The sequence below is a fragment of the Ovis aries genome, chromosome 15 (genome assembly GCF_016772045.2).
Source record: "Ovis aries strain OAR_USU_Benz2616 breed Rambouillet chromosome 15, ARS-UI_Ramb_v3.0, whole genome shotgun sequence".
In the NCBI taxonomy this organism is placed as follows: Eukaryota; Metazoa; Chordata; class Mammalia; order Artiodactyla; family Bovidae; genus Ovis; species Ovis aries.
The window spans coordinates 14,851,508-14,878,983 of NC_056068.1; the positions used below are offsets into that span (position 1 = coordinate 14,851,508).

A 27,476-nucleotide genomic window follows, 5' to 3' on the forward strand; every position below is an offset into this window, starting at 1 on the left:
ATTTCTATACAGTATTCCTTTATGTTACAGCAGTCATTTCAGAATTTTCTTTATGTTGTTACTAATATTGAATCAGAAAATTACTTTTTCTCTTTAATTTAGAATTCAAAAGATAGCTACAACTGTATTCTGCTTTTGTATACTGTATGATAGATGAGACTTGTATAATTTTCAGAAATGTGTGAAATCTGTAATTTGAATATTATATAGTCATCTAGAGGTGTTTTCAGTTAGGACCTGAAGATAAGAAAAGTTAATTAATTTGTGAAGTAACTTAATTTACAGCTTAATTAGTACTTATGTGTTAATTTGATAGTATTTAATTAGTATTTATGTTTTAGGGCATTTGAAGAATACACAAATATACAGAATATGAACTAGATTTTGGAGAACTTACTGTGTGGTTGGAAAGGAAGACCTTTACTAAATTCTTATGAAGGCAGGTAAAAATAGAAAATATGTATGCATTTGGTTTTTTATAGATTTTCATAGAGTATTTATCTTATTATTTATGAAGGCATGAATAAAGCTTCAGTTACCCAAATATGCTAGTGTATTACTTTTAAGGTAGAGTGATGTGATCTTGATGACTTTCTACATTTTTAATTATTTTACTTCTTGAAAGTGATCATCTCATTATAGAGTATAATCAATTATTTTGTAAATGAGTATTTCTCACTTAAGTAGCTTTATTTTCTAATTTTATTTTCCATTTTTAATTTGGTTATTTGTTGAGCAAAATACTGAACTAAGGGACTGCTGTGAGTCAATAGCTTTCTAAATCCAATCTATTCTATAAATCTTTCCCTTAACTTAATGTTTAAACTCTTTGACTAGTTACACTGAACTTTGTGAACTCAGTGTTGCATAATTATAATAGCAAGCACATATATAATAGATAATATGACACTGTTTTAAGAGCTTGACAGGTATTAGCTCATATAGTATTTTTACTACCTGTTTCAATAGCCTCCTATTCATCCAGTTAGTGAGGAAGGGATTCCTAGCTTTAGGTCATGGGGATCACCAAAGAAACAACACTCAAAACTAGATAGATGAGATCAACAGCTTATTAGTTACATATACCACAGCCCAGGGGAGGAAAACATTGCATGCCTTACAGGCCATATGGAGGTTGTATTCAGGAGTGAGCAATCAGGGACCGTGGGAGGGAGAGTTTGTAGTATCAAGAGAGTGAGGTACCTCCTGGTTCCTGTGGGAATCTGTGCATGTCTTGCTTGAGTAATTCCATGGGTTGGTAGGGAACTGAAACCTGCTACTCAGGGATCAGCAGGAATTGCACCTGGTCCATTTGATAAGAAGGATTATTTGGCTAAGAGACCTTATCTTCATGAGCAGAGTAAGGAGAAGAACTTGCAAATTGGGCCATTTGAAGTCTTCCTGAAGACCTTCGAGTGTCCCTTGGACTACAAGGAGATCCAACCAGTCCAGCCTAAAGGAAATCAGTCCTGAATATTCATTGGAAGCACTGATGCTGAAGCTGAAACTCCAGTACTTTGGCCACCTGATGCGAAGAACTGACTCATTGGAAAAGACCCTAGTGCTGGGAAAGATTGAAGGCAGGAGGAGAAGGGGATGACAGAGGATGAGATGGTTGGATGGCATCACCAACTTGATGGACAGGAGTTTGAGTAAGCTCTGGAAGTTGGTGATGGACAGGGAAGCCTAGCATGCTGCAGTCCATGAGGTCTCAAAGAGTTGGACATGACTAAGTGACAGAACTGAACTGATTTCATCATATGTCTAAGGAGCACATAATATTGAGCCTTAATTTTAGGCTTTACACCATACTACCCTACGAGGTAGGTAGAATTACTTACCCCATTTCATAGATGAGAAGACCAGGTATACAAGCTAACCTGCTTAACACTATGATGACCACACTTCCAACTATTCCTTATATATTTACTTTCCCTCAGTGTAGATAGAAATTCTCAATATCCAGAAATAAAAGGAAGGCATATAGAAATTCAGTGGGACACCCCCATGTCTATCTCGTAAACAGAAACGAACTGCTTTCACGTTTGTTTGTTTACTAGTTGTCAAGGAGTTTTCATCTCTGTGTCATGATTTTTGTTTTTCTTATAAATGTATAAACTCTGAAATTAAGTAAATACATTTTAATTTCTTGATTGAGAGTTGCTGGACACAGTCATTATCAAGAGAGGTAATAGATTTTATTTTCTATTTCTAGGGCCTTTAAAGGAGAAGGCAGTGGCACCCCACTCCAGTACTCTTGCCTGGAAAATCCCATGGACGGAGGAGCCTGGTGGGCTGCAGTCCATGGGGTGGCTAAGAATCGGCCATGACTGAGCGACTTCACTTTCACTTTTATGCCCTGGAGAAGGAAATGGCAACCCACTCCAGTGGTCTAGCCTGGAGAATCCCAGGGATGGGGGAGCCTGGTGGGCTGCCATCTATGGGGTCCCACAGATTCGGACAGGACTGAAATGACTTAGCAGCAGCAGCAGCAGCAGCAGGGCCTTTAAAAGCAGAAGAAATATTGAGATTATTTGGATTTTATTCTGTCTAGCATGAGAGGAAACAGTCACTGATCTAGTGTTTGTATGAGTAACTTAGCTATACTTCTTAAAAATAACTTTTGATCAATAGAAATTTTACTGGGTTACAACTTTGGAATTTGAAAATCCTATTTGTCATTATTTTTTTAAACTTTTTATTTTATATTGGAGTATAGCCGATTAACCACCCCACTCCAGTACTCTTGCCTGGAAAATCCCATGAACGGAGGAGCCTGGAAGGCTGCAGTCCATGGGGTCGCTGAGGGTCGGACTCCACTGAGCGACTTCACTTTCACTTTTCACTTTCATGCATTGGAGAAGGAAATGGCTACCCACTCCAGTGTTCTTGCCTGGAGAATCCCAGGGACGGGGCAGCCTGGTGGGCTGCCATCTATGGGGTCGCACAGAGTCGGACATGACTGAAGTGACTTAGCAACAGCAGCAGCATAGCCGATTAACAATGTTGTGATAGTTTCAGGTAGACAGCAGCTGAGGGACTCAGCCATACACATACATGTATCCATTCTCCCCCAAACGCGATTTGTCATTATTTTTTAGCAAACATACTTTAACTATGCAACAGGAAGTAGTTGATGGTTATCTGTGATTTATATCCTATTTTATCACGCTAATAATATCAGAATATCTCATTTTCCTGGATAAAATTGGATATATTTTTCTAGATTTGGTCTTCAAATAACGCAAATCAAATTATAAACTGCCTGAATTGACTCTAGTTTTGTTTTACTTTTTTTTGGTATGACCAAATCTTTAATATAAGGAAGATGCTGCTGCTGCTAAATCGAATCAGTTGTGTCCGACTCTTAGTGACCCCATAGACTGCAGCCCACCAGGCTCCTCCGTCCATGGGATTTTCCAGGCAAGAGTACTGGAGTGGGGTGCCATTGCCTTCTCCAGTAAGTAAGATAAGTATATATTTATAGAGTATTACTTATCAGGAACTGTCTGACAATCAAAAACAGAATTTGCACACTTGAGTTTGTTCATTGCCTTCCCCTTGTCTGTGAACATTGTCAAATTAACTTTTTAAAAAAATAAAAACAATTTCACATCTACTTATTAAATAGTATTGAGTCATGTGGTCCACAGGGATAATAAACTTTGCTAGTCTTACTTTTTGTCTTAATGAGAGTTGTGCCTCATTGATGTAGTGTCAGAGTGCAAAGTGCTGTTAGTTCTACTGTAACACATCAGTTTGTTCCAATTGATGTATCAGGGAATAATTTGAGCATGATGGTGAATTTTGCATTTGCTTATGGGCAATTCCATCAGAGAGAAATGTTCAGTGAATTCAGAAAACCACACTCAGCTGACCTGAGCTGCCTAGGAATACCCTAAACACACATGTTGCTCAAACCTTCACCCTCCAGGTCTGGTGTCACAGCTTTCCATCCAGTTTCAGATCATCCTCCTCCTTACTGCTTTGTAACTCCCAACCCACTTCCACAAACAACCGTCAGATCTTTTTCAAGGTAATGTGCCATATTTATTTTAATCCTTATGTCATTTTTAGCAATTTAACATGTATGAAACTTTTGATACCATTTTTTATTAGGTTCCTTTTTTAAAATGTAAAACTGATGCAGTTTTTTAAGTGTTGTGCCCTTAACTTCGTTTTCCCTGTAAGCCGTTAGTTTTATTGCATGATTTTGCACAGTTCAGTGAAATTTTTAGGGGCACATATATTGTGATGCAGCAGAATGACTGCAGTTGAAGAGGTTATCCTCCCTTTTTTTTTTTTTTTCTTTCCAAATTACCCTTGGCTTTTAGTTAATTCATTGTAATACTGTGATTACTTTAGTAAATTTACTAATTATAGATGTTATAAATTGCATATAGAAATTCAGTAGACTTTTTAAAATAATTGGACCATTGGAGATCACAGATGCCTTTAAAATATGTCACCTGTGAGGGGCCCAGAGGGAACTGTCATGAACCCATCAACCAAATTTAAGGCTAAAAGCATAATTTATTATTATAACATTATTAAAATATATGTTTGGGGTAAAAAGAAATTTAAAAATTATAAAAAATCATGATCTCTAGTACATTTGTTTTTATCCATCTGCATATATAATAAGCCTAGAAAACCATATTGGAAGGATAGAAATCACTACGTTAGCAGTATTAGTTTCAGTATGATAAAATTATGAGGAACTTTTGTTTGCTCTCTGTATATTTTTTTCCATCATGAGTAAAAGTGATAATAAAAAGTTGAATCAAAGAAAGAAAAACTACAGAGGTGGGGAGAGCACACAAATATGGGGGGTATTGTACTAACAATAGTGTAATGTGTTTCTTCATGAGGCTCTTAAGGGGGACATGATCCATAATGGGGGAAATTAGTAACCCTTGCCAGGAATTCTATCCAAAACTTAAATATAGGGCTACTTTTCATTTTGTGCCCACTATATTCTTGACACATTACTAGACTTTCTTCCTTTGTACCTTATCTCATTTAATCCTCAGAACATATCTTATAAAGTTGAGATTCCATCCCCACTTGACCGAAGAATAAATCAAGGCTTGAAGAGATTATTTACCTGCTGCCTTGGGTGCTGCACTGTTACCATTATAATGCATTACTTTTTCCCCTGAGGACAAGTGTATTTTTGAATCACTTGTTTGAAACTCATTGCCTTAAAATATTGTAAAACATTGCCACTCAAGACTCTTGAATCTATATTTCATGTTTTGCCACAAAGAAATAAATACTGCCTCAGTGTTTATCTGTGAAATTGAATTGCGGCCTCTGTTCCATATAGCATTCTTATTTGACATTTTCATATTTTTCTCTGAGAAATCAAGTAATAACATTAACAAAATATAAAAGAAATTGTTGGCTATCGGAAATTTAGCTGTCCTTTGATACCTTGAAATTGTTTAAAAATATTTGCCAACTAAATTCTACTCATTAGATAATCATATTTGTCTATTCAAATGTTATTGAAAATAATTGTATCCTCGTGGGTAAATGTCTTAGCTTCATTAAGTTCACTTCCACTCAAGCATAATATAAAATCACCATTTGATTCTTGTTTAAATCCTCTAAAAGCTATCTTTGTGACTAGTTTATTGATTTAGACATATACTTTGTCATGTGAACTTAATCCTTAGATCTTGTAATCACTTATATAATTGTCCTGAAGAAACTTAAGTGTTGTTCCCACTTCTTGTACACTCCTCTTAGAGAAAAGATAGTTTGGAGCATGACTAAGAAAACTAAAATCCTTTGCTTTACAAAGTAAAATTACACTTTGAAGGGCTAACACTAAAAACTCATGAGGAAGGTCTGCAGCTTCAACCTTTGCATTCATAGGCTTCTTTTTGGAACCTAGCTGCCATACTTGGAGGAAGCAAATGCCGCCCAAGTGGGGAGGAAGCAAGACACCTATTAGACAACCAGCACAGGTGCCAGCATTTGAGTGAGACATCTTGACCTGTCAGCCAACATGCTGATAGTTGTATACATGTTTGGCATAGCAATGGTTGTATGACTCTTCCTATAGAAGAGAAAGGGGCTTTCCAGGTGGCTCAGTGGTAAAGAATCTGCCTGCTAAGCAGGAGATGTCGGTTTGGTCCCTGGCTCGGGAAGATCCCCTGGAGAAGGAAGTGACAACCCACTCTAGTATTCTTGCCTGGGAAATCCCATGGACAGAGGAAACGGATGGGCTACAGTCCAAGGGGTTGCAAAGAGTTGGACATGACTTAGCAAATAAACAGCAGCAACAACATAGAAGAGAAAAGTCCTGTATCTTTTGGTGACTGTGTTCAAGGGAAGAAACAGCTGAAGACCTCTTAAGATTGTGTAAATTCCCTAAAAATAATTAGGGAAAATTAAAACTCATGAATATACACAGGCCTGTGCTGTGCTGTGCTGAATCGCTTAGTCGTGTCTGACTCTCTGTGACCCCATAAACTGTAGTGTGCTCCAGGCAGGAAGACTGGAGCGGCTTGCCATGTGCTTCGCCACAGGATCTTCCCAACCCAGGGATCAAACCCAGGTCTCCTGCATTGTTGGCTGATTCTTTACCATCTGAGCCACTAGGGAAGCCCAAGAATACTGGAGTGGGTAGCTTATCCTTTATCCCTTCTTGCAGGGGGCCGTTAAGCCCCCACCCCTGGAACCAAACCAGGGTCTCCTGCATTGCAAGTGGATTCTTTACCAGCTGAGCTACCAGGGAAGCCCTATAAACAGGCCTAGTAATTCTTAATGCCAAAGCCAAAACTCTCTAACACGTTGTTAAGTAGAGTTATATGAGAACAAGTCAACAAATCCATGTATTATTTTGTGATGAATTTGAAAAATTATTTATGATATTTATAAAAGTATAAATCTTATGAGGATTACTTACAAGACTACTTTGATCATTCACACAAAGGAGTTTAACATGATCCCTTGATTTATTTGGCCAGAAAAAAAAAAAAGAGAAAGAAGAAAACCTTTAAGCAACATGGATCCTGACAAGAAATGGATCTTTTTCTCTTTAGCTTCTTTAGAGTATGATCCAGTCTTACCTGGATCATTGAAAAGAATCTTAGATATACTTAAAAGTCATTCTGTTATAAAGATATATACATTATATAGTATATATTTATAGGTTATCTTGGCTTTATAACATTTTACCAAAAACTCTTTCTCAGTTGATTGATAGACTATAAAAAAATGGTTACTTTTAAAACAATATTTGTTTTAAACTAGTGAAAGCAATGAGAAAGCAATTTTAAAGCAAATTGGTTTTCTTCTGAAAACTTTCTACCAGCTTTTAGAACCTGTCACCACATTGTGATTAACCAGAAAATGTTAATGCAAAAAGGCCTTTAGAGATCATCTTTCTCATTTTTTGTTTTTTAAATGAGAAAATTGATGCCCCAGAAGCTGGTCAAGGTCTCTCAGTGCTTGAGAAGGGAAACGAACTCAGGTTTTTTTGTACTGTTTTCATAGTATCACCTTGCCTGTACCATTCAGTTATATATCTGTTTATTATTGTTAGAAGTATATATGCCTAATTTCACCAGCCAGTTTGTAAGTTTCTTTTGGGTAGCTTTTTATACTTTGTATATTCCTAAAACAGCTATTGCATAAACTGTTTAACAATAAACAGTTCAGTTAGTACATATTGATTGGGTGGGTGATTGATTTGAATATGTGTTTTTAACTTAGAATGCTTAGTGCAGTGTTCTAGTTCCCATTGAATATCATTTCAGTGCTTAAAAATTGATGATGCGTAAGTTATATGAATGATTGTTATTTATTTCGAGGTAACTAGAAGACTGAACCCAGTCTGCTAATATTGACACCTTAAGTACAGGGCATCCTTAGTTAAAATAAGTGAAGTTAGTTCAGACAGAATAAGAAAGGACAAAAAGTTGCATGGATAACGTCTGTATATAAGCCAGCTTGTAAAATGGGAGGAGCTATCAGGAGAATGACAAATTAAGGAAAGTCTTTTGATTATTAGAAAATGATTATTTTCACAGGTCTCAACTGTAGCATAGTTACAGCTCTTTGAAATGGCAGCCCACTCCAATATTCTTGTCTGGAAAATCCCGTGGAGGGAGGAGCCTGTAGGCTACAGTCAGTCCATGAGGTTGCAAAGAGTCGGACACAACTGAGTGACTTCACTTTCTTTTCCATCAGAAACTACACTATGAGAGTTTTGTTACCAAAACAAATTCAAAACCTTGGATGTTGTAAAATAATCCTATTCGTTTCTAATATGTCTGTGTGTGTGGCGTGTTTTTTGGGACAAGAATGAGTCCAGCATGCCAAGAAACAATTTTTAAGGTGGTGGTTGTCTAAAAATTATTGCTTGGTATCATTAAATGTGTAATAGACTCAGTAATATAAAAAAATTGTGATCAACATTTATTGAGCACCTGATTTGAATTAATTATTCAAGTTAATTAAGGTGGAACACTTCTTTCATAATCAAATTGGTGACAGAGAAGATAAAGATATGTAAGGATATGACAAGGTATCTGTATAAGTGAGAACCTGAAAAGAGACAATTTACAGGATTTGAATGACTCAGTATAGTGAATGTAGGAACTCAGTTGGGTCTTATGAGACAAATGAGCTGTAACATTGTAATAAATATGAAGAGGGGATGTGGTAATTCTACTTGGGGGTTCCAAGGATGAAGGAGCAGAAGTCCGAGACTCTTGGAGAGTCAGCAGATCAGTGTAGGTGAAGTGAAGTGTTCATGTCAGAAATGCTTGGAAAACAAACGTGGGAAAGCTCGATATGGGAGAATGTTGAAAATCTTCCTTTCTTGCTTCTACTGTATTTATGCCCTCCCATCCCCCACCGTAGCCAGGGATAAATCATAGCCCAGAATGGAGTAGTGATGAAGGAAATGGAAAGCATATTAGTGTTGCAGAGAGAAACTTTGTGAACAGGGAGTAAAGAACCTGGCGTGAAGTTGTTGTTAGATGTTAGGATGTTATTCATGATAGGAAATTTGGGACCTTACATGCAGATTAAAAGAATGAAACTCTTGACTCTTGGCAGCAATTTCATCTCCCTGAACCTCATATCCTTCCACACATCTACCTCATAAACATATATCCCTGAATCAACCTGATCAACCTGAATCAACCTAAATCCAAGCTGCCTCAGTCTCTTGATTTCTGTAGTAACAGCTGGTGTCACCATTGTGCATCATCCATTCATCCAGTGCCAAATTCTGTGATGCATCTTAGATGTCTCTCACTACCCTCATGGCCAGTCAATTCCATTTATTCTATCTCCTAAGTAACTCTCAACCCAATTCCTTTTTTAATTTATACTGCTTAGCTATGTCAAATCTTTTTCCTAGAGCATATAGTAGCCTTCTAAGAGACTTGATTTCCTTCAGCCTCCCCCATCCCAGTCCATTTTCTAACTGATGTCAGAAATGCTTTCTCAAAAGACAAATATCCTTTTGATGTTGTCTGTCATTTCTATGAAGTCGAAACTCTTTAGTGTGGCATTCATGATATGACTCTTGCCTGTGTGTCAATGTTAGTCCCTGAGACAGTTTCAGGAATTATGTAGAACCAGCATATAGTTCCCCAAAAGTGTCATGTCTTTGTATTTTCTATTCCTTTTGCCTGGGATGTTGCACTCTCCCAGACCTGGCCATTCTTTTCTAGGTAACCTGGCAGATTTTTATTTCTTCCTAAAGAATTATACTATCTGGAGGGCAATTTTGCTTCATCCCCTTGCAGAATTAGGCTTTCCTATTCTGTTCAACCCTCACAGGTTTTGTAACTGTGCATCCAAATTTATTTACCTCATGTTTTCTTGAGGTCAGTGCCTATGCTTTATTTATCTTTACACTTCCAATTTTTAGCCCAAGAACGTCCAGATAACAAATTTTAAAAAAGGAAAAAAAATCTGTTGGCTGCATTAATAGTTCTTCTTTATAAAAGTTTCAATGTTTAATTTTAGTAAGGTTTAAAATATACTTGACACATTTTTTTCTTCCAACTCAAAGTACTAAAATTTTATTGTAATAGATGCCATTTATTAAATGCCTATTTCATATCAGGGACTTTGCTATGCAGCTTTAACAAAAAAACTATAGTGAAAAATGTCCAACTACACAAAATCAAAAAGAACAGTGTAATGAGCCTCCAAAATCCATCATCAAATTCAGTATTGACAAGATTTTGCCACTCTTCATCAATCTTGTGAATTGAACATGGCTGAAGTGACCGAGCACGCACGTTGTTGGTATTGTTGCTGAAGTAATTTAACATTCTTTTCTTTCTACCCCTACATATGTCAGTATGCATCTCTAAAATATACAGACACATTCTTGTTTAGCTACAATGCCAATGTCACACCTAACAAACTTAGCAAGTATTGCTTGAAATCATCTAATACCTCATCTTATTCAATTTCCTCCCAATTGTTTAGTGTCTTTTTAGAGATAACTTTTTCTGAATTAGGTTCACCATTCCATTTGGTAGGTAGATCTTTTAAGTCTCTCTTAGGAGTTGTTCTTCCAATTGCTTTTTTGTTTTTCAGGCCCTTAACTGGTTGTTATCAGCTGTCCTCTAGAATATTTCATAACCTGGATCATTTTCTATGCTTGTTGTCCTCATGTTGTCATTTAATTTGTTCCTCTAAACTTCTGTTTCCTATGAATTTGAAGTTGGGGCTAAAAGCTTGATTAAATGGGCTTCCCTTGTAGCTCAGCTGGTAAAGAATCCACCTGCAATGCAGGAGACCTGGGTTTGATCCCTGGGTTGAGAAGATCCCCTGGAGAAGGGAAAGACTACCCACTCCAGCATTCTGACCTGGACTGTATAGTCCATGGGGTTGCAAAGAGTCTGACATGACTGATCATGTTCAAATTATTTTTGTATATAGACATTTTCTTCATCCTATTTTATGGTTGTATTGATGAATTAGAGCCCTAGTAGTGTGACTGAGTGACTTCACTTTCACTTTTCACTTTCATGCATTGGAGAGTCAGACATGACTGAAGAAACTTAGCAGCAGCAGTAGCAGTGAGACTTATGGGTCAAGGGCAGATGCGTGTGTAATTTTTCTAGACATTGTCAAATCCCTATCCAGCAGGGTTGTTTAATTTTGCATTTCCACAGTTTTTGAGAATACCTGTTTCCCTGTATTATTGTCAAAAATATGTTGCCTACCTTGGATTTTTGCCAATCTGGTGTGTGAAATATTTGCTTTTCTTTTTATGAGTTGTTTCTTCTGTTAACTGCCCATTCCTTGTTCGTTTTTTGATTTGGTTGTTGGTTATTCCCTTTTAATTTTCAGGAGCTCCTAATGTAATATATTAGCCATTGTGTGTTAAATTACAAACATTTGCCTTCTGATTTTTATCATATTTTTGTACCATTCAGAAAAAAATTTTTAAGTATGTGTATGTATTTGTGTAGTTGAATTATCAATTGTTTGTTGTTTCTGGATTTTGAGTCATAATTAGGGAAGTTCCATTTGTTGTCTATTTACGTGCTAATCAGTTCAGTTCAGTTCAGTCACTCAGTCGTGTCCGACTCTTTGCGACCCCATGAATCGCAGCACGCCACGCCCCCCTGTCCATCACCAACTCCCGGAGTTCACTCAGACTCATATCCATGGAGTCAGTGATGCTATCCAGCCATCTCATCCTCGGTCATCCCCTTTTCCTCCTGCCCCCAATCCCTCCCAGCATCAGAGTCTTCTCCAATGAGTCAGCTCTTCGCATGAGGTGGCCAAAGTACTGGAGCTTCAGCTTTAGCATCCTTCCTTCCAAAGAAATCCCAGGGCTGATCTCCTTTAGAATGGACTGGTTGGATCTCCTTGCAGTGCAAGGGACTCTCAAGGGTCTCCTCCAATACCACAGTTCAAAAGCATCAATTCTTCGGCGCTCAGCCTTCTTCACAGTCCAACTCTCACATGCATACATGACCACAGGAAAAACCATAGCCTTGACTAGATGGACCTTAGTTGGCAAAGTAATGTCTCTGCTTTTGAATATGCTATCTAGGTTGGTCATAACTTTTCTTCCAAGGAGTAAGCGTCTTTTAATTTCGTGACTGCAGTCACCACCTGCAGTGATTTTGGAGCCCCCAAAAATAAAGTCTGACACTGTTTCCACTGTTTCCCCATCTATTTCCCATGAAGTGATGGGACTGGATGCCATGATCTTCGTTTTCTGAATGTTGAGCTTTAAGCCAACTTTTTCACTCTCCTCTTTTACTTTCATCAAGAGACTTTTTAGTTCCTCTATACTTTCTGCTAATACAGCTCCTTTAAATATAGAACTATTATGTTTTACTATACGGTAAGGCTAGCACCCCTGCTACGTTGCTTTTACAGGGTCTTCTTGATCATTCATGCTTAATTGTTTTATAATTAAGTTTATTTTACAAATAAAGAAATGAACACTTCCATAGAAGTTCCAGGGCCATGGCAGTGTTGAGAAAAGTTAAAAAAAGTAATAACTGTTCATAATGATCCTTCATACCTTGTCTTTATATGAAAGTTAATTGTAGCAATCTTTTTGCAACTGAAACAGTTTCAGAAGGATACATAATTAGAAGGAAGAGAGGCAGAGTATATTGGAAACATTCATTTTAGTCAGTGCTTCCCAAAGTGTGGCTGTGTAACTTTGGCTAAATGTTTAGTACAAAACAAAGCAGTGGCATTCTACTGACGTAGTAGTCATTATTTTCTTCGCTGCTCTGCAGTCACAGTAAAAAAAAAAATGATTTCACTGAAGAATATCCTTGATAAAACAGTAAAAATTAGGCATTTTATTAAACCTTGACCATGAAATGCTGAATCATTTTCAAAATGGGGAGTATATACATAAAGCTCTTCTTCATGCCAAAGTATGGTGGTTGTCTTGAGAAAACGCAGCTGTGTGACTGAGTTGTGAGCCAAAATAGTCTCTTTTTATTGAACATTACTTTATATGAAAAACTGACTGACTGATAGTTATGGTTATTCAGATGGGTATTTGGCAGACATTTCTACAAAAATAAACAAAGTGAATCCATCACTTCCAGGAAAACAACTAATAGGATTTACCTCCAAAATAAAATCTGGACTTTGAGGAGAAAACAATTTTGGAAAACTGGTATCCTCTACCGTGAGCTTGTCCATGTCTCAAAGCTGAAAGATTTTTCTGATATTAACAGTGGTGACATTAACATATTTTATTGTAAATAATATATTCAATGTATGAACATTTGGAAAGCCTGCCAAACTCAGTGATCCAATATTTTCCTTTTTTTAAAATATAAATGTATTTATTTTAATTGGAGGCTAATTACTTTACAATATTGTAGTTGTTTTGCCATACATTGACATGAATCCACCACAGGTGTACACGTGTTCTCCGTGCTGAATCCCCCTCCCACCTCCCTGATCCAATATTTTCTAAATGGCTAATAGTTAATAATACAAAATCACTCATGAGTAATCAATCTCGTCAAAGTATAAGATAAACCAATGGATTTTAAATGTAACAAAGTAAGGCTATTATTGATGTGGTTTCTGATTCCACACTCCAACAAATTTAAAAGCTACCATTTGTCAAGTCTTAATGTAGTATCATAGAATGTCCAAAATTATCTTAAAAGGTTATTAAAATACTTTTGTGAGGCTGAGTCTTCACGTTATAAAACATATAGAAACAGATTAAATGCAGAATTAGATGTAAGAATCCAATTGTCTAATTAAGCCAGATATTTGCACAAATGTTTAATTATGTTACTCTTCTCAGTAAAATTTTTGTTTTGATTTGGAAATTACAGTTTCAAAATATTCATTTCTGTTAATATATAATGGGTTTATTCTATTTTTGTTTTTAAATGAATTAAATATTTACATTTTTCTTTGATTTAATTTCTAATATAATAATTATTGATACATATCACTCACATTGGGCTTCCCTGATGGCTCAGTGGTAAAGAATATACCTGCTAATGCAAGAAACACAGGTTTGATCCCTGGGTCAGGAAGATCCCCTGAAGACAGAAATGGCAACCCACCTCCAGTATTCTTGCCTAGGAAATCCCATGGACAGAGCAGCCTGGCAGGCTACAGTCGATGGGGTTGCAAAAAAGTCAGACACAACTTAGCAACTAAAACAAAACAAGAAAAAAAAATCACATTAATAAAAGCTTTTGGGATCAATAATTTTTAGGAATATAAAGAGTTTCTAATATCAAAAAGTTTGTGAACCATCTATTTACATGAGCATAATAAGTCATGTTTTAATTTTGATTACAATGGGTTTTAAGTTTACCTGTATACATTAAAACACAGCTTTAATGTTTTTTCACAATTTCTCTAACCTGAGCAAGTGACCTTTATTTTGTTAATCATTGTGTTTTGAAAAAACTGGAAACTATCATATCATTCTGTTTCATTAGAATAACTTAGAAGACTTTTTGATTTTGTTACAACCTGGGTAGTAGATGCTAAGTACAGAGGTTTGACTTAAAGCCTTACTTTTCTTTCATACATTCACAGCATATTTCCTTTTATTTCTCTAAAGACTATCAGCCATATACTGAGTAATATTAGAATGTTCTGTACTATTGTTCAGTCATATCCACGACTCTTTCCATGGTCCCAGAGACTGCAGCACACCAGGCTTCCCTGTCCTTCACCATCTCCCAGAGTTTGCTCAAATGATGCTGTGAAAGTGCTGCACTCAATATGCCAGCAAATTTGGAAAACTCAGCAGTGGCCACAGGACTGGAAAAGGTCAGTTTTCATTCCAGTTCCAAAGAAGAGCAATGCAAAAGAATGCTCAAACTACCGAACAATTGCACTCATCGCACATGCTAGTAAAGTAATGCTCAAAATTCTCCAAGCTAGGCTTCAGTAATACATGAACCGTGAGCTCCCTGATGTTCAAGCTGGTTTTAGAAAAGGCAGAGGAACCAGAGATCAAATTGCCAACATCTGCTGGATCATGGAAAAAGCAAGAGAGTTCCAGAAAAACATCTATTTCTGCTTTATTGATTATGCCAAAGCCTTTGACTATGTGGATCACAATAAACTATGGAAAATTCTGAAAGAGATGGGAATACAGACCACCTGACCTGCCTCTTGAGAAAATCTGTATGCAGGTCAGGAAGCAACAGTTAGAACTGGACATGGAACAATAGACTGGTTCCAAATAGGAAAAGGAGTACGTCAAGGCTGTCTATTGTCACCCTGCTTATTTAACTTCTATGCAGAGTACATCATGAGAAACGCTGGGCTGGAAGAAGCACAAGCTGGAGTCAAGATTGCCAGGAGAAATATCAATAACCTCAGATATGCAGATGACACCACCCTTATGGCAGAAAGTGAAGAGGAGCTAAAAAGCCTCTTGATGAAAGTGAAAGAGGAAAGTGAAAAAGTTGGCTTAAAGCTCAACATTCAGAAAACGAAGATCATGGATGGCATCTGGTCCCATCACTTCATGGCAAATAGATGGGGAAACGGTAGAAACAGTGTCAGACTTTATTTTTTGGGCTCCAAAATCACTGTAGATGGTGACTACAGCCATGAAATTAAAAGATGCTTACTCCTTGGAAGAAAAGTTATGACCAACCTAGATAGTATATTCAAAAGCAGAGACATTACTTTGCCGACTAAGGTCCGTCTAGTCAAGGCTATGGTTTTTCCAGTGGTCATGTATGGATGTGAGAGTTGGACTGTGAAGAAGGCTGAGTGCCGAAGAATTGATGCTTTTGAACTGTGGTGTTAGAGAAGATGCTTGTGAGTCCCTTGGACTACAAGGAGATCCAACCAGTCCATTCTGAAGGAGATCAGCCTTGGGATTTCTTTGGAAGGAATGATGCTAAAGCTGAAGCTCCAGTACTTTGGCCACCTCATGCAAAGAGTTGACTCATTGGAAAAGACTCTGATGCTGGGAGGGATTGAGGGCAAGAGGAGAAGGGTATGACCGAGGATAAGATGGCTGGATGGCATCACTGACTCGATGGACGTGAGTCTGAGTGAACTCCGGGAGATGGTGATGGACTGGGAGGCCTCGCGTGCTGCGATTCATGGGGTCGCAAAGAGTCGGACACGACCGAGCAACTGAACTGAACTGAACTGGGTCAGTGATGCCATCCCACCCTCTCATTCTCTGTTGCCCCCTTCTCAATCTGTTGCCCTCAATCTCTCCCAGCATCAGGGTCTTTTCCAATGAGTTGGCTCTTTGCATCAGGTAGTCAAAGTATTGGAGCTTCAGCATCAGTCCTTCCAATGAATATTCAGGGTTGATTTCCTTTAGGATGGACTGGTTTGATCTCTTTACTGTCCAAGGGACTCTGTAACTGTGATTGTTTCTAATAGGAGTCTTAATTTCAAAGTTCCCATTTTTTAATTTCTTTTTTCCAATTGGGACATAATTTTAATCTGTAAAACTTTCTAAAATTAAAGCCAAGTTCTTACTACTACACAATAGACAACATTAAAAATTGTATAAATGTAAAGCAGTTCTTAATACTTCATGGGGAGCTGGGGAGCAATTTTATAATTAGTGGTAGAAAAGTATATTATCTATATGTTATTAGGGAAGCTTTGAGTTAAGTAGTTATTATGGACTTTGTCTCAAGTGCAGAGTTTTCTGTACCTGAGAGAAATCTCATTTTCGGGGTACTTAGCCCAAAGTTTTAATATATTCAACAAGTATATTTTGTCATTCTGCATTTCTAAAGAAAGTGTTTTAACACTTAAAAGATGATATAGGAGCCTTTGTTGCTCAAGATCAGTGTCAAGGCATGAAGTATCATTACTGATTTTTAAGAAGGTAGCACAAAGTACAGGAAATTGCACATACTGCTTGTTTTAATAACACTAGATGATAAATAGAGAAAAGGGAATATTTGTCACATAGGGAACCCAGATGATACAAGGAAGGTTGTAGATTGATGTCTAGGACTGTGGTTATTAATTTGTTGGTATGACTCAATAAGAGTACAGAGAACTGCCTCAAGTCCACAGGATACTCTTCCCCTTTGAAGGAAGGAAAAGGGATGGAAGAGCATGTACCAGACTTCTGTCTCCTCAGTTCAGCTCATCATATGCACGAGTCTACTATTTTCATGTTGCTGTACAGATACTGTGTTAGAAATTGATCCTGCTGTTTAAGGTATTTATGGTCTGAAGAAAGTGATAAGATATTGTATACTTCAATAGCTCTAAGAGAGAGAAAAACTAAATAGAATTGTGCACCTTAAGGAGAATCATTTTAATTTCCAAGAAGAACTTGGGAGTTGGTGTGAGTGGAGGAAGACCTAGGGAGTTGGTGTTTGAGCTGGGTCTTAAAGGAAGAATAGGTAGTATTTCAATAGACATCAAAAAGGGAGGACAGCGCCTCAGGAAATACTGGTTCAAAGGTCTAAATTCTGCACAACACAGAAAAGATCTGCCATGTTAGAATTCCCAAGTTTTTGTTTACAAGTGAATCTAACTTGATTTATGCTACTTAGAGGTGTATTACATGGAAAGTGGGAAAGTAGGTGCACTCTTGGCTGCTTACCTCTGGATGGCACTGGACTTGAACTTGATTTTAGATGTACTGTTTAAAGGAGTAGCTAATGTGGCCTTAATGTAAACCTTAAGTTTACCTGACACCATACTCCATACTAAAGTTGATGTACTCCAAAATGAACAAGGTACTGTCCCAGTCTACTAGCTCCTGACAGTTTACTAGGGGGAAGAAGGAGGTAGAGAAGCTGACAAATGCACTCCTTTTAGTGGAAATGTTTTGAGATTGGAAGTTAAAAGTCAATTAGTATGTGTTGTTGAAGAAAGCTGAAATTCATGCCTTTAGTTACAAGATCTTTTTTGCAGTGTTCCTCAAATGATCGTACCCAGCAGTAGAGCTCTTGCAGAAAGGGCTTGGTTGCTTTGGTTTTAAGAGCTCAGTTAAAAAGGGGAACTGAAGTCTCAGACCTTTAGAAGGCGACAGGATTCCCCACTTACGAAGGGGAATTTTCAGTGCTCTTTGGATCCTCAGCGAATATTTGCCACACCCTGTGTTCAGGGCTAGGCTCCTGATGCTCCTGGGGTCCCTATACCACTCAGGCTCCAAGGACTAGAGGAGATGTTGTGTAATTTGCAAGATTCTTGCCTCTGATGGTATTACAATTTTCTACTTCCCAGTCTATCACTAAATGACCTTAGGTCTCAGTTACTTATTATAGTACATATTTTAATTGTTTTGATGGTCGATTCATATTGTAATCTAGAGTAAGAGAACTAATAATTTTATAATCTTCTAGGCCATTTTGGAATAGTGGAAAATAATGTATATTCAGGTAATGGCAGACATTTAAATATGAGTTTACTATAAAATTACACATCTATGACAATCTAATTTAAAACCCATGCTTTTCTTATTTAGGGATAGAGAGTTTTTAGAACATCTCTGTGTTCCTTTCCATTTGTCCATTCCTTCTGAAATGTGTAATGTCATCAATTTCTATATTTGATGTAATTGCCTGTAATTGTCTGCCAAGAAATAAGATGACATCAGTATTATTTCAAAGCGTTGAGCCACCTGCCCGTCTCTGTCCTTTTTGCAGTGGTTTCTGCCAAAATGGAACATCTAGAAAGGAGAGGAGAGTCAGCAACTGTAATTTACTGTTTGTATTGATAATTTCAGTTACTTTTCTTACAGTCACACTTAAAATGTTTGTTTGAGTATGCTTTTTATATTTAAGATATTTTGTCATTGCAGTGTGTTAAATTTTTTTTGAAGCTATTAAATTATCTTCTAAGGATGCCCTTAAAAATCTTCAAAAATTGAGGGATTAGTATGTTCAGTGGAATCAAAAATTTCTGCTTTGCTAGAATTGTTTGTATGTTAAACACATTTTTTAACCTCTTCAAGTATCTGTATGTAAAGTTAATTACACACATTACTCTCAGTAATATTCTCTCCTATAGAGATTATATCTCTTCTATAGATATAAATTCAAGAATGGATAGAATTTGTATGTTTTTCTTTTATATTTTAATGGATAGAATTTGTATATTTTTCTTTTACATTTTAATGGATAGAATTTGTGGGGTTTTTTTTTGCTTTTCCATTTTTTAATGAAATAAACTCAAGAAGAAAAATGTAAAAATTAAATTGAATAATTTATTTTAAAGATACTTAGTAGCTTAAAATGCAGCAATTAGTTCTCTTTAACATTTAGCCTCTTAGAGGCAAGTAATTTGCTGATTACCTCTGCTGCTGCTGCTAAGTCGCTTCAGTTGTGTTCAACTCTGTGCGACCCCATAGACGGCGGCCCACCAGACTCCCCCATCCCTGGGATTCTCCAGGCAAGAACACTGGAGTAGGTAGCCATTTCCTTCTCCAATGCATGAAAGTGAAACGTGAAAGTGAAGTCGCTCAGTCATGTCCAACTCTTAGCGACCCCATGGACTGCAGCCTACCAGGCTCCTCCATCCATGGGATTTTCCAGGCAAGAATACTGGAGTGGGGTGCCATTGCCTTCTCTGGCTAATTACCTCTAAAGACTCATAATTTTAAGAATTTGTAACTTTGTAACATATCTTAATTTGTAACATATCTTAATTTTCTAGTGGGATTAATTTATATAAAGTGATCTAGTATCAGAATAAACTGAAAAGTGTCAGAATAAGCAATTTTTAAAATATAATTCATCTTTATGCTTTTGGTGTTTTGTTTTCCAGTAGATAATTACTTAATAGGCATAATTTCAGCTGATGAATTTCAAGCATAACTTCTTTCAGCTATAATAACATATCTGATAAAAGATACATTTTTGTAGCACTCTTGAGATCATAACCTTTTGTAGCACTCTTGAGATCATAACCTTTGTAAAATAATCTCTTAGGACACATGACACTGATATATAAAAAGTATGAGTTCTTATTTTATAACTGGAGAAGACAGTGGCACCCCACTCCAGTACTCTTGCCTGGAAAATCCCACGGATGGAGGAGCCTGGTAGGCTGCAGTCCATGGGGTCACTAAGAGTTGGACATGACTGAGTGACTTCATTTTCACTTTTAAACTTTCATGCATTGGAGAAGGAAATGGCTACCCACTCCAGTGTTCTTGCCCAGAGAATCCCAGGGACGGGGAGCCTGGTGGGCTGCCGTCTATGGGGTTGCACAGAGTCGGACACGACTGAAGTGACTTAGCAGCAGAATTGACATGACTCTCAGTTGTGAGGGGGAAATATTTCTTAGCATGAGAAACACTCTTACAGTTGAGATGGACCTGGGGAAAGGAGAGCTGAAAGATACTGTTGGGAAAAGGCAATTATCAGATTTCGTGACTAACTAAATGCAGATTCCTAAGATAAAGGGTCCAGGATAACTGTAAATCAGAGCCAGGGTTACTGGTATTGTGGTGATTTTATAACTTCAAGAGGAAAGTAAGGACCAGCTGGTTTATGGTAGGAGACTGGTTTTAAACATGTTAATTTTAAGGTTCCAGCATGTCACAGGCAGTTCAAAATGGCCCAGGTCCGATGGAAGGGCAGAGCAGTGCTAACTCGAGGTCTTTAGCAAAGGTGCAGGAGTCTGTTACAGGGCCTGCTTGGTTTTCATGCACATACCCTTCTCTCTCCTTTACCCACTCCACCCTCCTCCTACCAGTATGGTGAGGCTCACATAGTCCAGCAGAGTTTTGTTTGTATCAGGAAGATGGAAGCCTTGGGTCAGAACACTCACTTGAGAGAATGAATGCTGATGAAGGAGATGCAGGGAATGTCTAGGAAGAGGGTACAAGTGGTGAAAGAAATTGGAGGTTTCCTGGCTTCAGAGCCACAAAAGCCAAACTAGGGGAGAGTTGCCTAGCAAAAGGCAGATCTGAGTTTTGCACAGAGGCAGGAAGGCTGGAGATCACAGAGGTAGCATCTCAGCTGGGATCTGAAGAGTGTGAAGAGCTGCCCTTCAGTGGGTGTGAAGTTTCAGTTATGCTAGATGACAAAGTCCTAGACATCTGTTATACAACGTTGTGCTTATAGTTAACAGTAATGTACTGTACAGTAATTACTATAACTTGTTAGGTGGGTAGAGCTCATGTTATATATTTTTTACCGTAAGTTTTAAAAGGGGAAAAGACAAAGTCCTTGATAACTTTTTTGCAAACTGTACTATGTGAAGACATTGAGACAAGATTCTTAGAACTGGCTGATTTTTTTTTTTTTCTTTTCCCGAATTGCTTCTGTCTGAATTCACTGTCAATATGGTTGAGAGCATTTCTGCAATTAGATTAAAATGCTTGGTTATGGGATTGAGTAGGTGTGACCATCAAACCAGTAACTCTGTAGAGGAGTCATTTAACATTTCAAAAGGCATTAAGATGCCTGAAGATGTGATTTCACAAAAATCAGATGTAGTCTTGAGTAGCATGTCTGTGATGGTGGAGCGTTGTCCAATGGTGATATCTCTGTAGGCTGTGCAGTCAGAGTCAGAGCCACAGGTGTTTGTTGGGCACTTGAAATGTGACCAGTGTGATTGAGCAACTGGACTTTGAATTATATTTAATTTTAATAAATTTAAATATAGTCACATGTGGCTGATGGCTACTATATAAGGCAACCCAGGTCTAGAGACTTCAGGAAAGTTAATCAGAGCATAAGTGAAGTAGGAACCCAGTTCTTGGGCATTTTGGATTTGAAATGAAAGATGAGGAAAGGTTTTACAAAGTATTACCGGAGACCAGAACTCCAGCTTATGGTTGTAAATGGAATCTTTTGGATATGGTATTGAGAAAATGGAGTATTTCCTGCCATATCAGTAAAAAAGGATGTCAGGGTCATCAGTGATTTCATCTCTCCAAATGTGAATTTCTGAGCCCTGAGGGCACCCAGGAAGCTGAAGTGATCTGGCAGCCATGGCTGCAGCCACTCCCTGTGGTGAGCACAGAAGCTCAGGATGTAAAAAAAATGCAGGATACTGGCCCAGAGAGCTGAGATGCATATGAAAGGAATGATGTCAGTGAGCCCAGGCTCTTGCATCTTCCCATGTGTAGAAAAACACTAAATTCCTTGACTTGAGGTATCTGGTTTTCTTTAATTCGCAAAAATACTTTTGATGTTCAGACCTGCCCTTTGTTGCAAACTTCTGTATAACCTGACTCCTTCCTCTCCCCTCTTGGAGCAGTTCTCTCAGGGTTACTTGAGATGCTGCCTCCTGGGCTTAAGTCCTAAAAATTTCCATCAAATAAAACATAACTCTCAACTTTTTACCAACTGAGCTACAAAGTAAAATCACTCAGTCACGTCTGACTCTTTGGATCCCATGGACTGCAGGCTGCCAGGCTCCTCCATCCATGGGATTTTCCAGGCAACAATACTGGAGTGGATTGCCATACCCTCCTCCAAGGGATCTTCCCCACCCAGGGATCAAACCCGGGTCAGGAAGATCCTCTGGAGAAGGAAATGGCAACCCACTCGAGTACTCCTGCCTGGAAAATCCCATGGACAGAGGAGCATGGTAGGCTCCTACAGTCCATGGGGTCACAAAGAGTTGGACATGACTGAGAGACGTCACTCACTCACTCAACTTTTAGGTCGTGACTGTTTTTTAAGTCAACAGTACTATCCTACTTCTTTTGTGTTTTATTTTATCAACTTTAAAAACATACAGAGATAGAAAGTAGGTGGGGAATAAACGTTCAGTAAAATGAATTTTAAGGAGAATTTATAAAAGGCCTTAATCATTGAAAGAACTTTTCCACCTTCATATAAATAAACAAAGCAGTTAACTGAGAGGATAGTAGTATCCTCACCAGAAAAGATGCTTCTTTTACAGAAGCAGGAAGTAGGCTGATTCTTTCAATAGTGACACCATTTTAAAACTATAACTGAAGAAGTCTACATGTTGGTATAATTTTAAGATGTTAGTTTTCCCTTCTCTTCAGTGGGCTTCCCTGGTGACTCAGACAGTTAAGGATCTGCCTGCAATGTGGGTGACCTGGATTTGATCCCTGAGTTGGGACGATCCCCTGGAGAAGGGAACAGCTACCCACTCCAGTATTCTGGCCTGGAGAATTCCATGGACTGTAGTCCATAGGGTCACAAAGAGTCAGACACAACTGAGCAACTCTCACTTTTCAGTGTATAAATAGCTCTCTTAGGTGAGGCCACATCATCTCTCCTCTTGGCTATTGCAGTAGCTTCCTAGCTGGGGGTTGGTTGGTTTGTTTGCTTTGGGGTATTTTTGTTTGTGTGGGTTTGTTTTTATTTCCCCCCTCTGGAGTGACTGTATCACACCAAGAATTGTATTTTTAAAAACACAGATCTGACCCACAACTCTGCTTAGGGAATTTTTATCTGAACTGTGTATACAATTGCTTCCCTGGTGGCTCAGTGGTAAAGAATCCACCTGCCAATGCAGGAGATGAGGGTTCATCCCTGGATTGGGAAGATCCCCTAGAGGAGGGCATGGCAACTCATGCCAGTATTCTTGGCTGGGAAATCCCACAGGGAGAGGGGCCTGGCAGGCCACAGTCCATGGGTTGCAAGAGTCAGACATAGCTTAGTGACTAAGTCACCACCACTACCGTGTATACAATTAAAGGTTCCAGAAACATTTTTTTGAAGGCTGTTTTTCACTTTTGAAGTTAGTGAGTTAAGTAAACATTTTCTCAACTGATGAAAATAAAATTGGTAAAACATTTTTCATGAGCATATTGCTAGTATGCAACAAGAACTTTATAAAGATTTATAACCTAAACCCCAGTAAATCCACATCCGGGAATCTTTCTAAAGAAACCATCTCAAATACCACAAAATATGCCCCCAAGTCTCTTTATACAAAGATATTCATCATAGCACTATTTACAATAATGAAACTGTACATACACCAATATAAACTATACACCAACATAAACCATGGTGGTTTAGTGGCTAAGCTGTGTCTAACTCTTGTGACCCCATGGACTGGAACCCACCAGGCTCCTCTGTTCATAGGATTTCCCAGGCAAGAATACTAGAATGGGTTGCCATTCCCTTCTCCAGGGGATTTTCCTGACCCAGGTATGGAACCCACATTTCCTGTGTCTCCAGCATCACAGGCAGATTCTTTATTTGCTGAGCCATTGGGGAAGCAAATGACTAAGTAAATGATAATTCATAAAATGATGTGCTCCCATACCACTTTGTATATGCATATACAAACTATGGTATAGTTAAGGCATTTCTGCCAGCCTACTACTTTTTCGTGTCCCCGTAGTACTTTAGATCAGTTACTCAGTTGTGTCCAACTCTTTATGACCCCATGGACTGCAGCACTCCAGGTTTCCCTGTCCATTGCCAACTCCCAGAGCTTACTCAAACTCATGTCCATCAAGTCAGTGATGCCATCCAACCGTCTCATCCTCTGTCGTCCCCTTCTCCTCCCACCTTCAATCTTTCCCAGCATCAGGATCTTTTCCAATGAGTTAGTTCTTTGCATCAGGTGGCCAAAGTATTGGAGTTTCAGCTTCAGCATCAGTCCTTCCAATGAATATTCAGGACTGATTTCCTTTAGGTTGGATCTCCTTGAGTCCAAGGGAATCTCAAGAGTCTTATCCAACACCACAGTTCACCAGCATCAGTTCTTTGGCTGTACTTAGCACATTGTGAATGCTTGGTGAATATCTGCTGAATAAATGAACAAATGAGTGTTGACACAAATGAAATTATCAGTTGCTTATCAACAGGTTAAAATTAGCAGATGTTGTATTCCTTTAAGTATAGTAGTATGCAATTCCACTTGTGATGAAAATGTATTTCAGATTTAAACCTTGGCCAATCCAGAAAATATTTTTGTAGGCAAAATAACTATTTCAGACCTTTAAAGATAAATCAGTTGATAAATATATCAAGTAATGATTTTTAAAAATAAATCATATCATTCTCTATCTCCAAAGTCCCTTTGTACACTTTGTTTATTTTTCTCTCCCCTTATTTTCTCTGAATTTCATGTATTTTTTAAAATAAATATATATAAAAGACTCCACTTATCTCCCTATTGGTATTTTTCCCCTCAAACCTGTGATCTGTCCTTATAATCAGTTCCTCTAACTGCTTTGTTTATTTGAAGTGATCAGTTGTCAAGGAAATTGCTTTTCACATACTGGTGCATTAGGCTGTGTTATATAGAGAGTATTCAAATTTTCATTTCCTATAATTTACTAAGACTAGCAAGGGGAAGAAGTCTCATTTTCTTCTAAATTATTTTTCTAGGTAAACCCAGATCATGGTTGATGCAGGCAAGAAATACTAATATTAGAAATTCTAAATTGATTCTTTTGACATGGAATCTTCTAATGTACTTCACCAGCAGATTGAGATCTCTGTCATCCCTTCACAAATATAACCTAGATGATTAGTTCTTCCTAAAGCAGAAGCAGTTCAAGATGATCATTATTTAATGTATTTATCTCAGTAGCACCCTGAAAATTGTTGGAGATTGTGTGCCAAACTTCTGAGGGGTAGGGCCCATGTCCATCTTGCTCACCCTGTATCTTGAGGCTACCACAGTATCTGGTTTGGTTCTCAAAAGATTGTTGAATACTTGACTGCTTCCTAATGAAGTAAGGAATTCAAATACCTTTTTGTGTTTGGTAGGCTCTTGGATTGTAAGGAACAAAAAAGATTCAGGTACCTTGTGGAGAAAGAGATAGGGAAGAAGGGAGCGGGGAGAAGGGCAAGCTTAATGTTAACAGGAGACATCTCTTCCCCTGTTCTTCAGTTTCTCACTCAGTCTTTATAATATTCATAAACCGTAGCAGAGTCCCTGTTTTTATGTTACGACTTTGGAGGGCTTCTATTTCACAAACATTACATTTATTATAGAAAATCAAGTGGCTGTTCCTCCTATCTCTTCTCCTGGTAAGAAGGGTCTCAAAACCTGAGAGCCTGCCTCTGACTCTTCCTGTTCTTCCTTATGCCTACAGAGGAGGAATTTTGTTCCTGGTGGGAATTTTTCTGACTTATAGATGAATGTACTTAAATGGGGACACAAAAACAATATTTTTAAAAAGTTAAAATGAACACAGGATGAACTGGTAATCTGGCAGTTATTAATACTAAGTAGAATAGTGATAGAACAATAAACATTGTTACAGTCTCCATTTCTCAGGTGAAATTAACCTCTACTTCTCCATGTTTTACACCTTTCTTACCTAAAGCTTCAGAAGTTTATATTAGATATGCTTACTCCTATTTTATTCAGAAAGAAAAACAGAAATCAGACCATTGCTTTAGGAGGTTGCATGTAATACTCTTAGAATCTAACTTTTCCTTTAGGTTTCAAATTGAGGTTCAACAGTGTCCTAGTATGCTGTTAGATATGATTTTATTATGGAGGCTGATGGTTTCCAGTCATGTCAAATACGGGCTAAAAAATCTCTGGTGCTATAGAATATGACTGAGGGAAATAATATTTGAGGAGCCTGCCTGTGCACCCAGCACCGCGGTAGGAGCTTATCTGTCTCGTTATCTTGTTCACGCAGTGACATCATAGGTTGTCTGCTGTTGTTGTTGTTGTTTGTTATGGGGCTGGAAGGGGTGGAATCCAAGACCTAGCGCTTTGATTTTACATGATTCTATTTACTTATTCCATTTATTTTATACTTTAGCAATTTATACCAATTTAACTTTTCATAGAAAGTCATCATTAATACATAAAACTTTTCTTTTAAAAACAGGATAAAAGAATCAGAGTATCTCAACCCTTGACAAGAGGACCAAGTGCCTTTATTCCAGAGAAGGAAGTAAGTCAATCTGTCTTAATATATATAAAGTGATTTTAAAAATAACTCAATTGTGTCAAAGAATGTTTGCATTTTTTAACATGGAAGTAAACGTGTTTTGCTCTTATTCTTATTTGTCAGAAAACTACAGAAGTATTTTCTTTTCAACTTCACTTGAAAGATTGTATGTGTAATAATCATCTTATTTGGAGTTAGACAGTACTGCAAGTTTAGAAAAATATAAATTTTACTGTATTTGTTTTCAAATGCAATATTTCTGAACAAAACTGCTAAAAGTAATAAAGCTTAATATTATCGTAGGTTTAAGGTTTTAAAATGGCCAGTGTTTCATGGTGATTATAGGTTACATAAATGTTAAGAAAATACATTTTAAAATGAAAAAGTGAGTTTCCCAACTAAATCTATTGAAGAAAACATGATATTCAGTTCAGTTCAATTCAATTCAGTCGCTCAGTCATGTCTGACTCTTTGCGACCCCATGAACCACAGTACACCAGGCCTCCCTGTCCATCACCAACTCCCGGAGTTTACTCAATCTCATGTCTATCGAGTCTGTGATGCCATCCAGCCATCTCATCCTCTGTCATCCCCTTTTCCTCCTGCCCCCAATCCCTCCCAGCATCAGGGTCTTTTCCAATGAGTCAACTCTTCACATGAGGTGGCCCAAATATTGGAGTTTAAGCTTTAGCATCAGTCCTTCCAA

At 37.8% G+C, this 27,476-nt stretch overlaps 1 protein-coding gene across 5 annotated transcripts in view; it reads left to right on the top strand.

The window, feature by feature from the left end:
- SESN3 (sestrin 3) overlaps positions 1–27,476 on the top strand; it is an 81,415-nt gene that overhangs the window by 25,461 nt on the left and 28,478 nt on the right. For 2 of the 5 annotated variants that reach the window (XM_015100885.3, XM_060399686.1), the window contains exon 2: positions 26,708–26,773. In XM_015100885.3, the coding sequence (XP_014956371.1) occupies positions 26,708–26,773 (66 nt within the window). Of the gene's footprint in view, positions 1–341; positions 3,461–3,934; positions 4,037–26,707; positions 26,774–27,476 lie in introns of all 5 variants that reach the window. The other 3 variants (XM_060399687.1, XM_060399685.1, XM_060399688.1) reach the window with 3 other exon arrangements.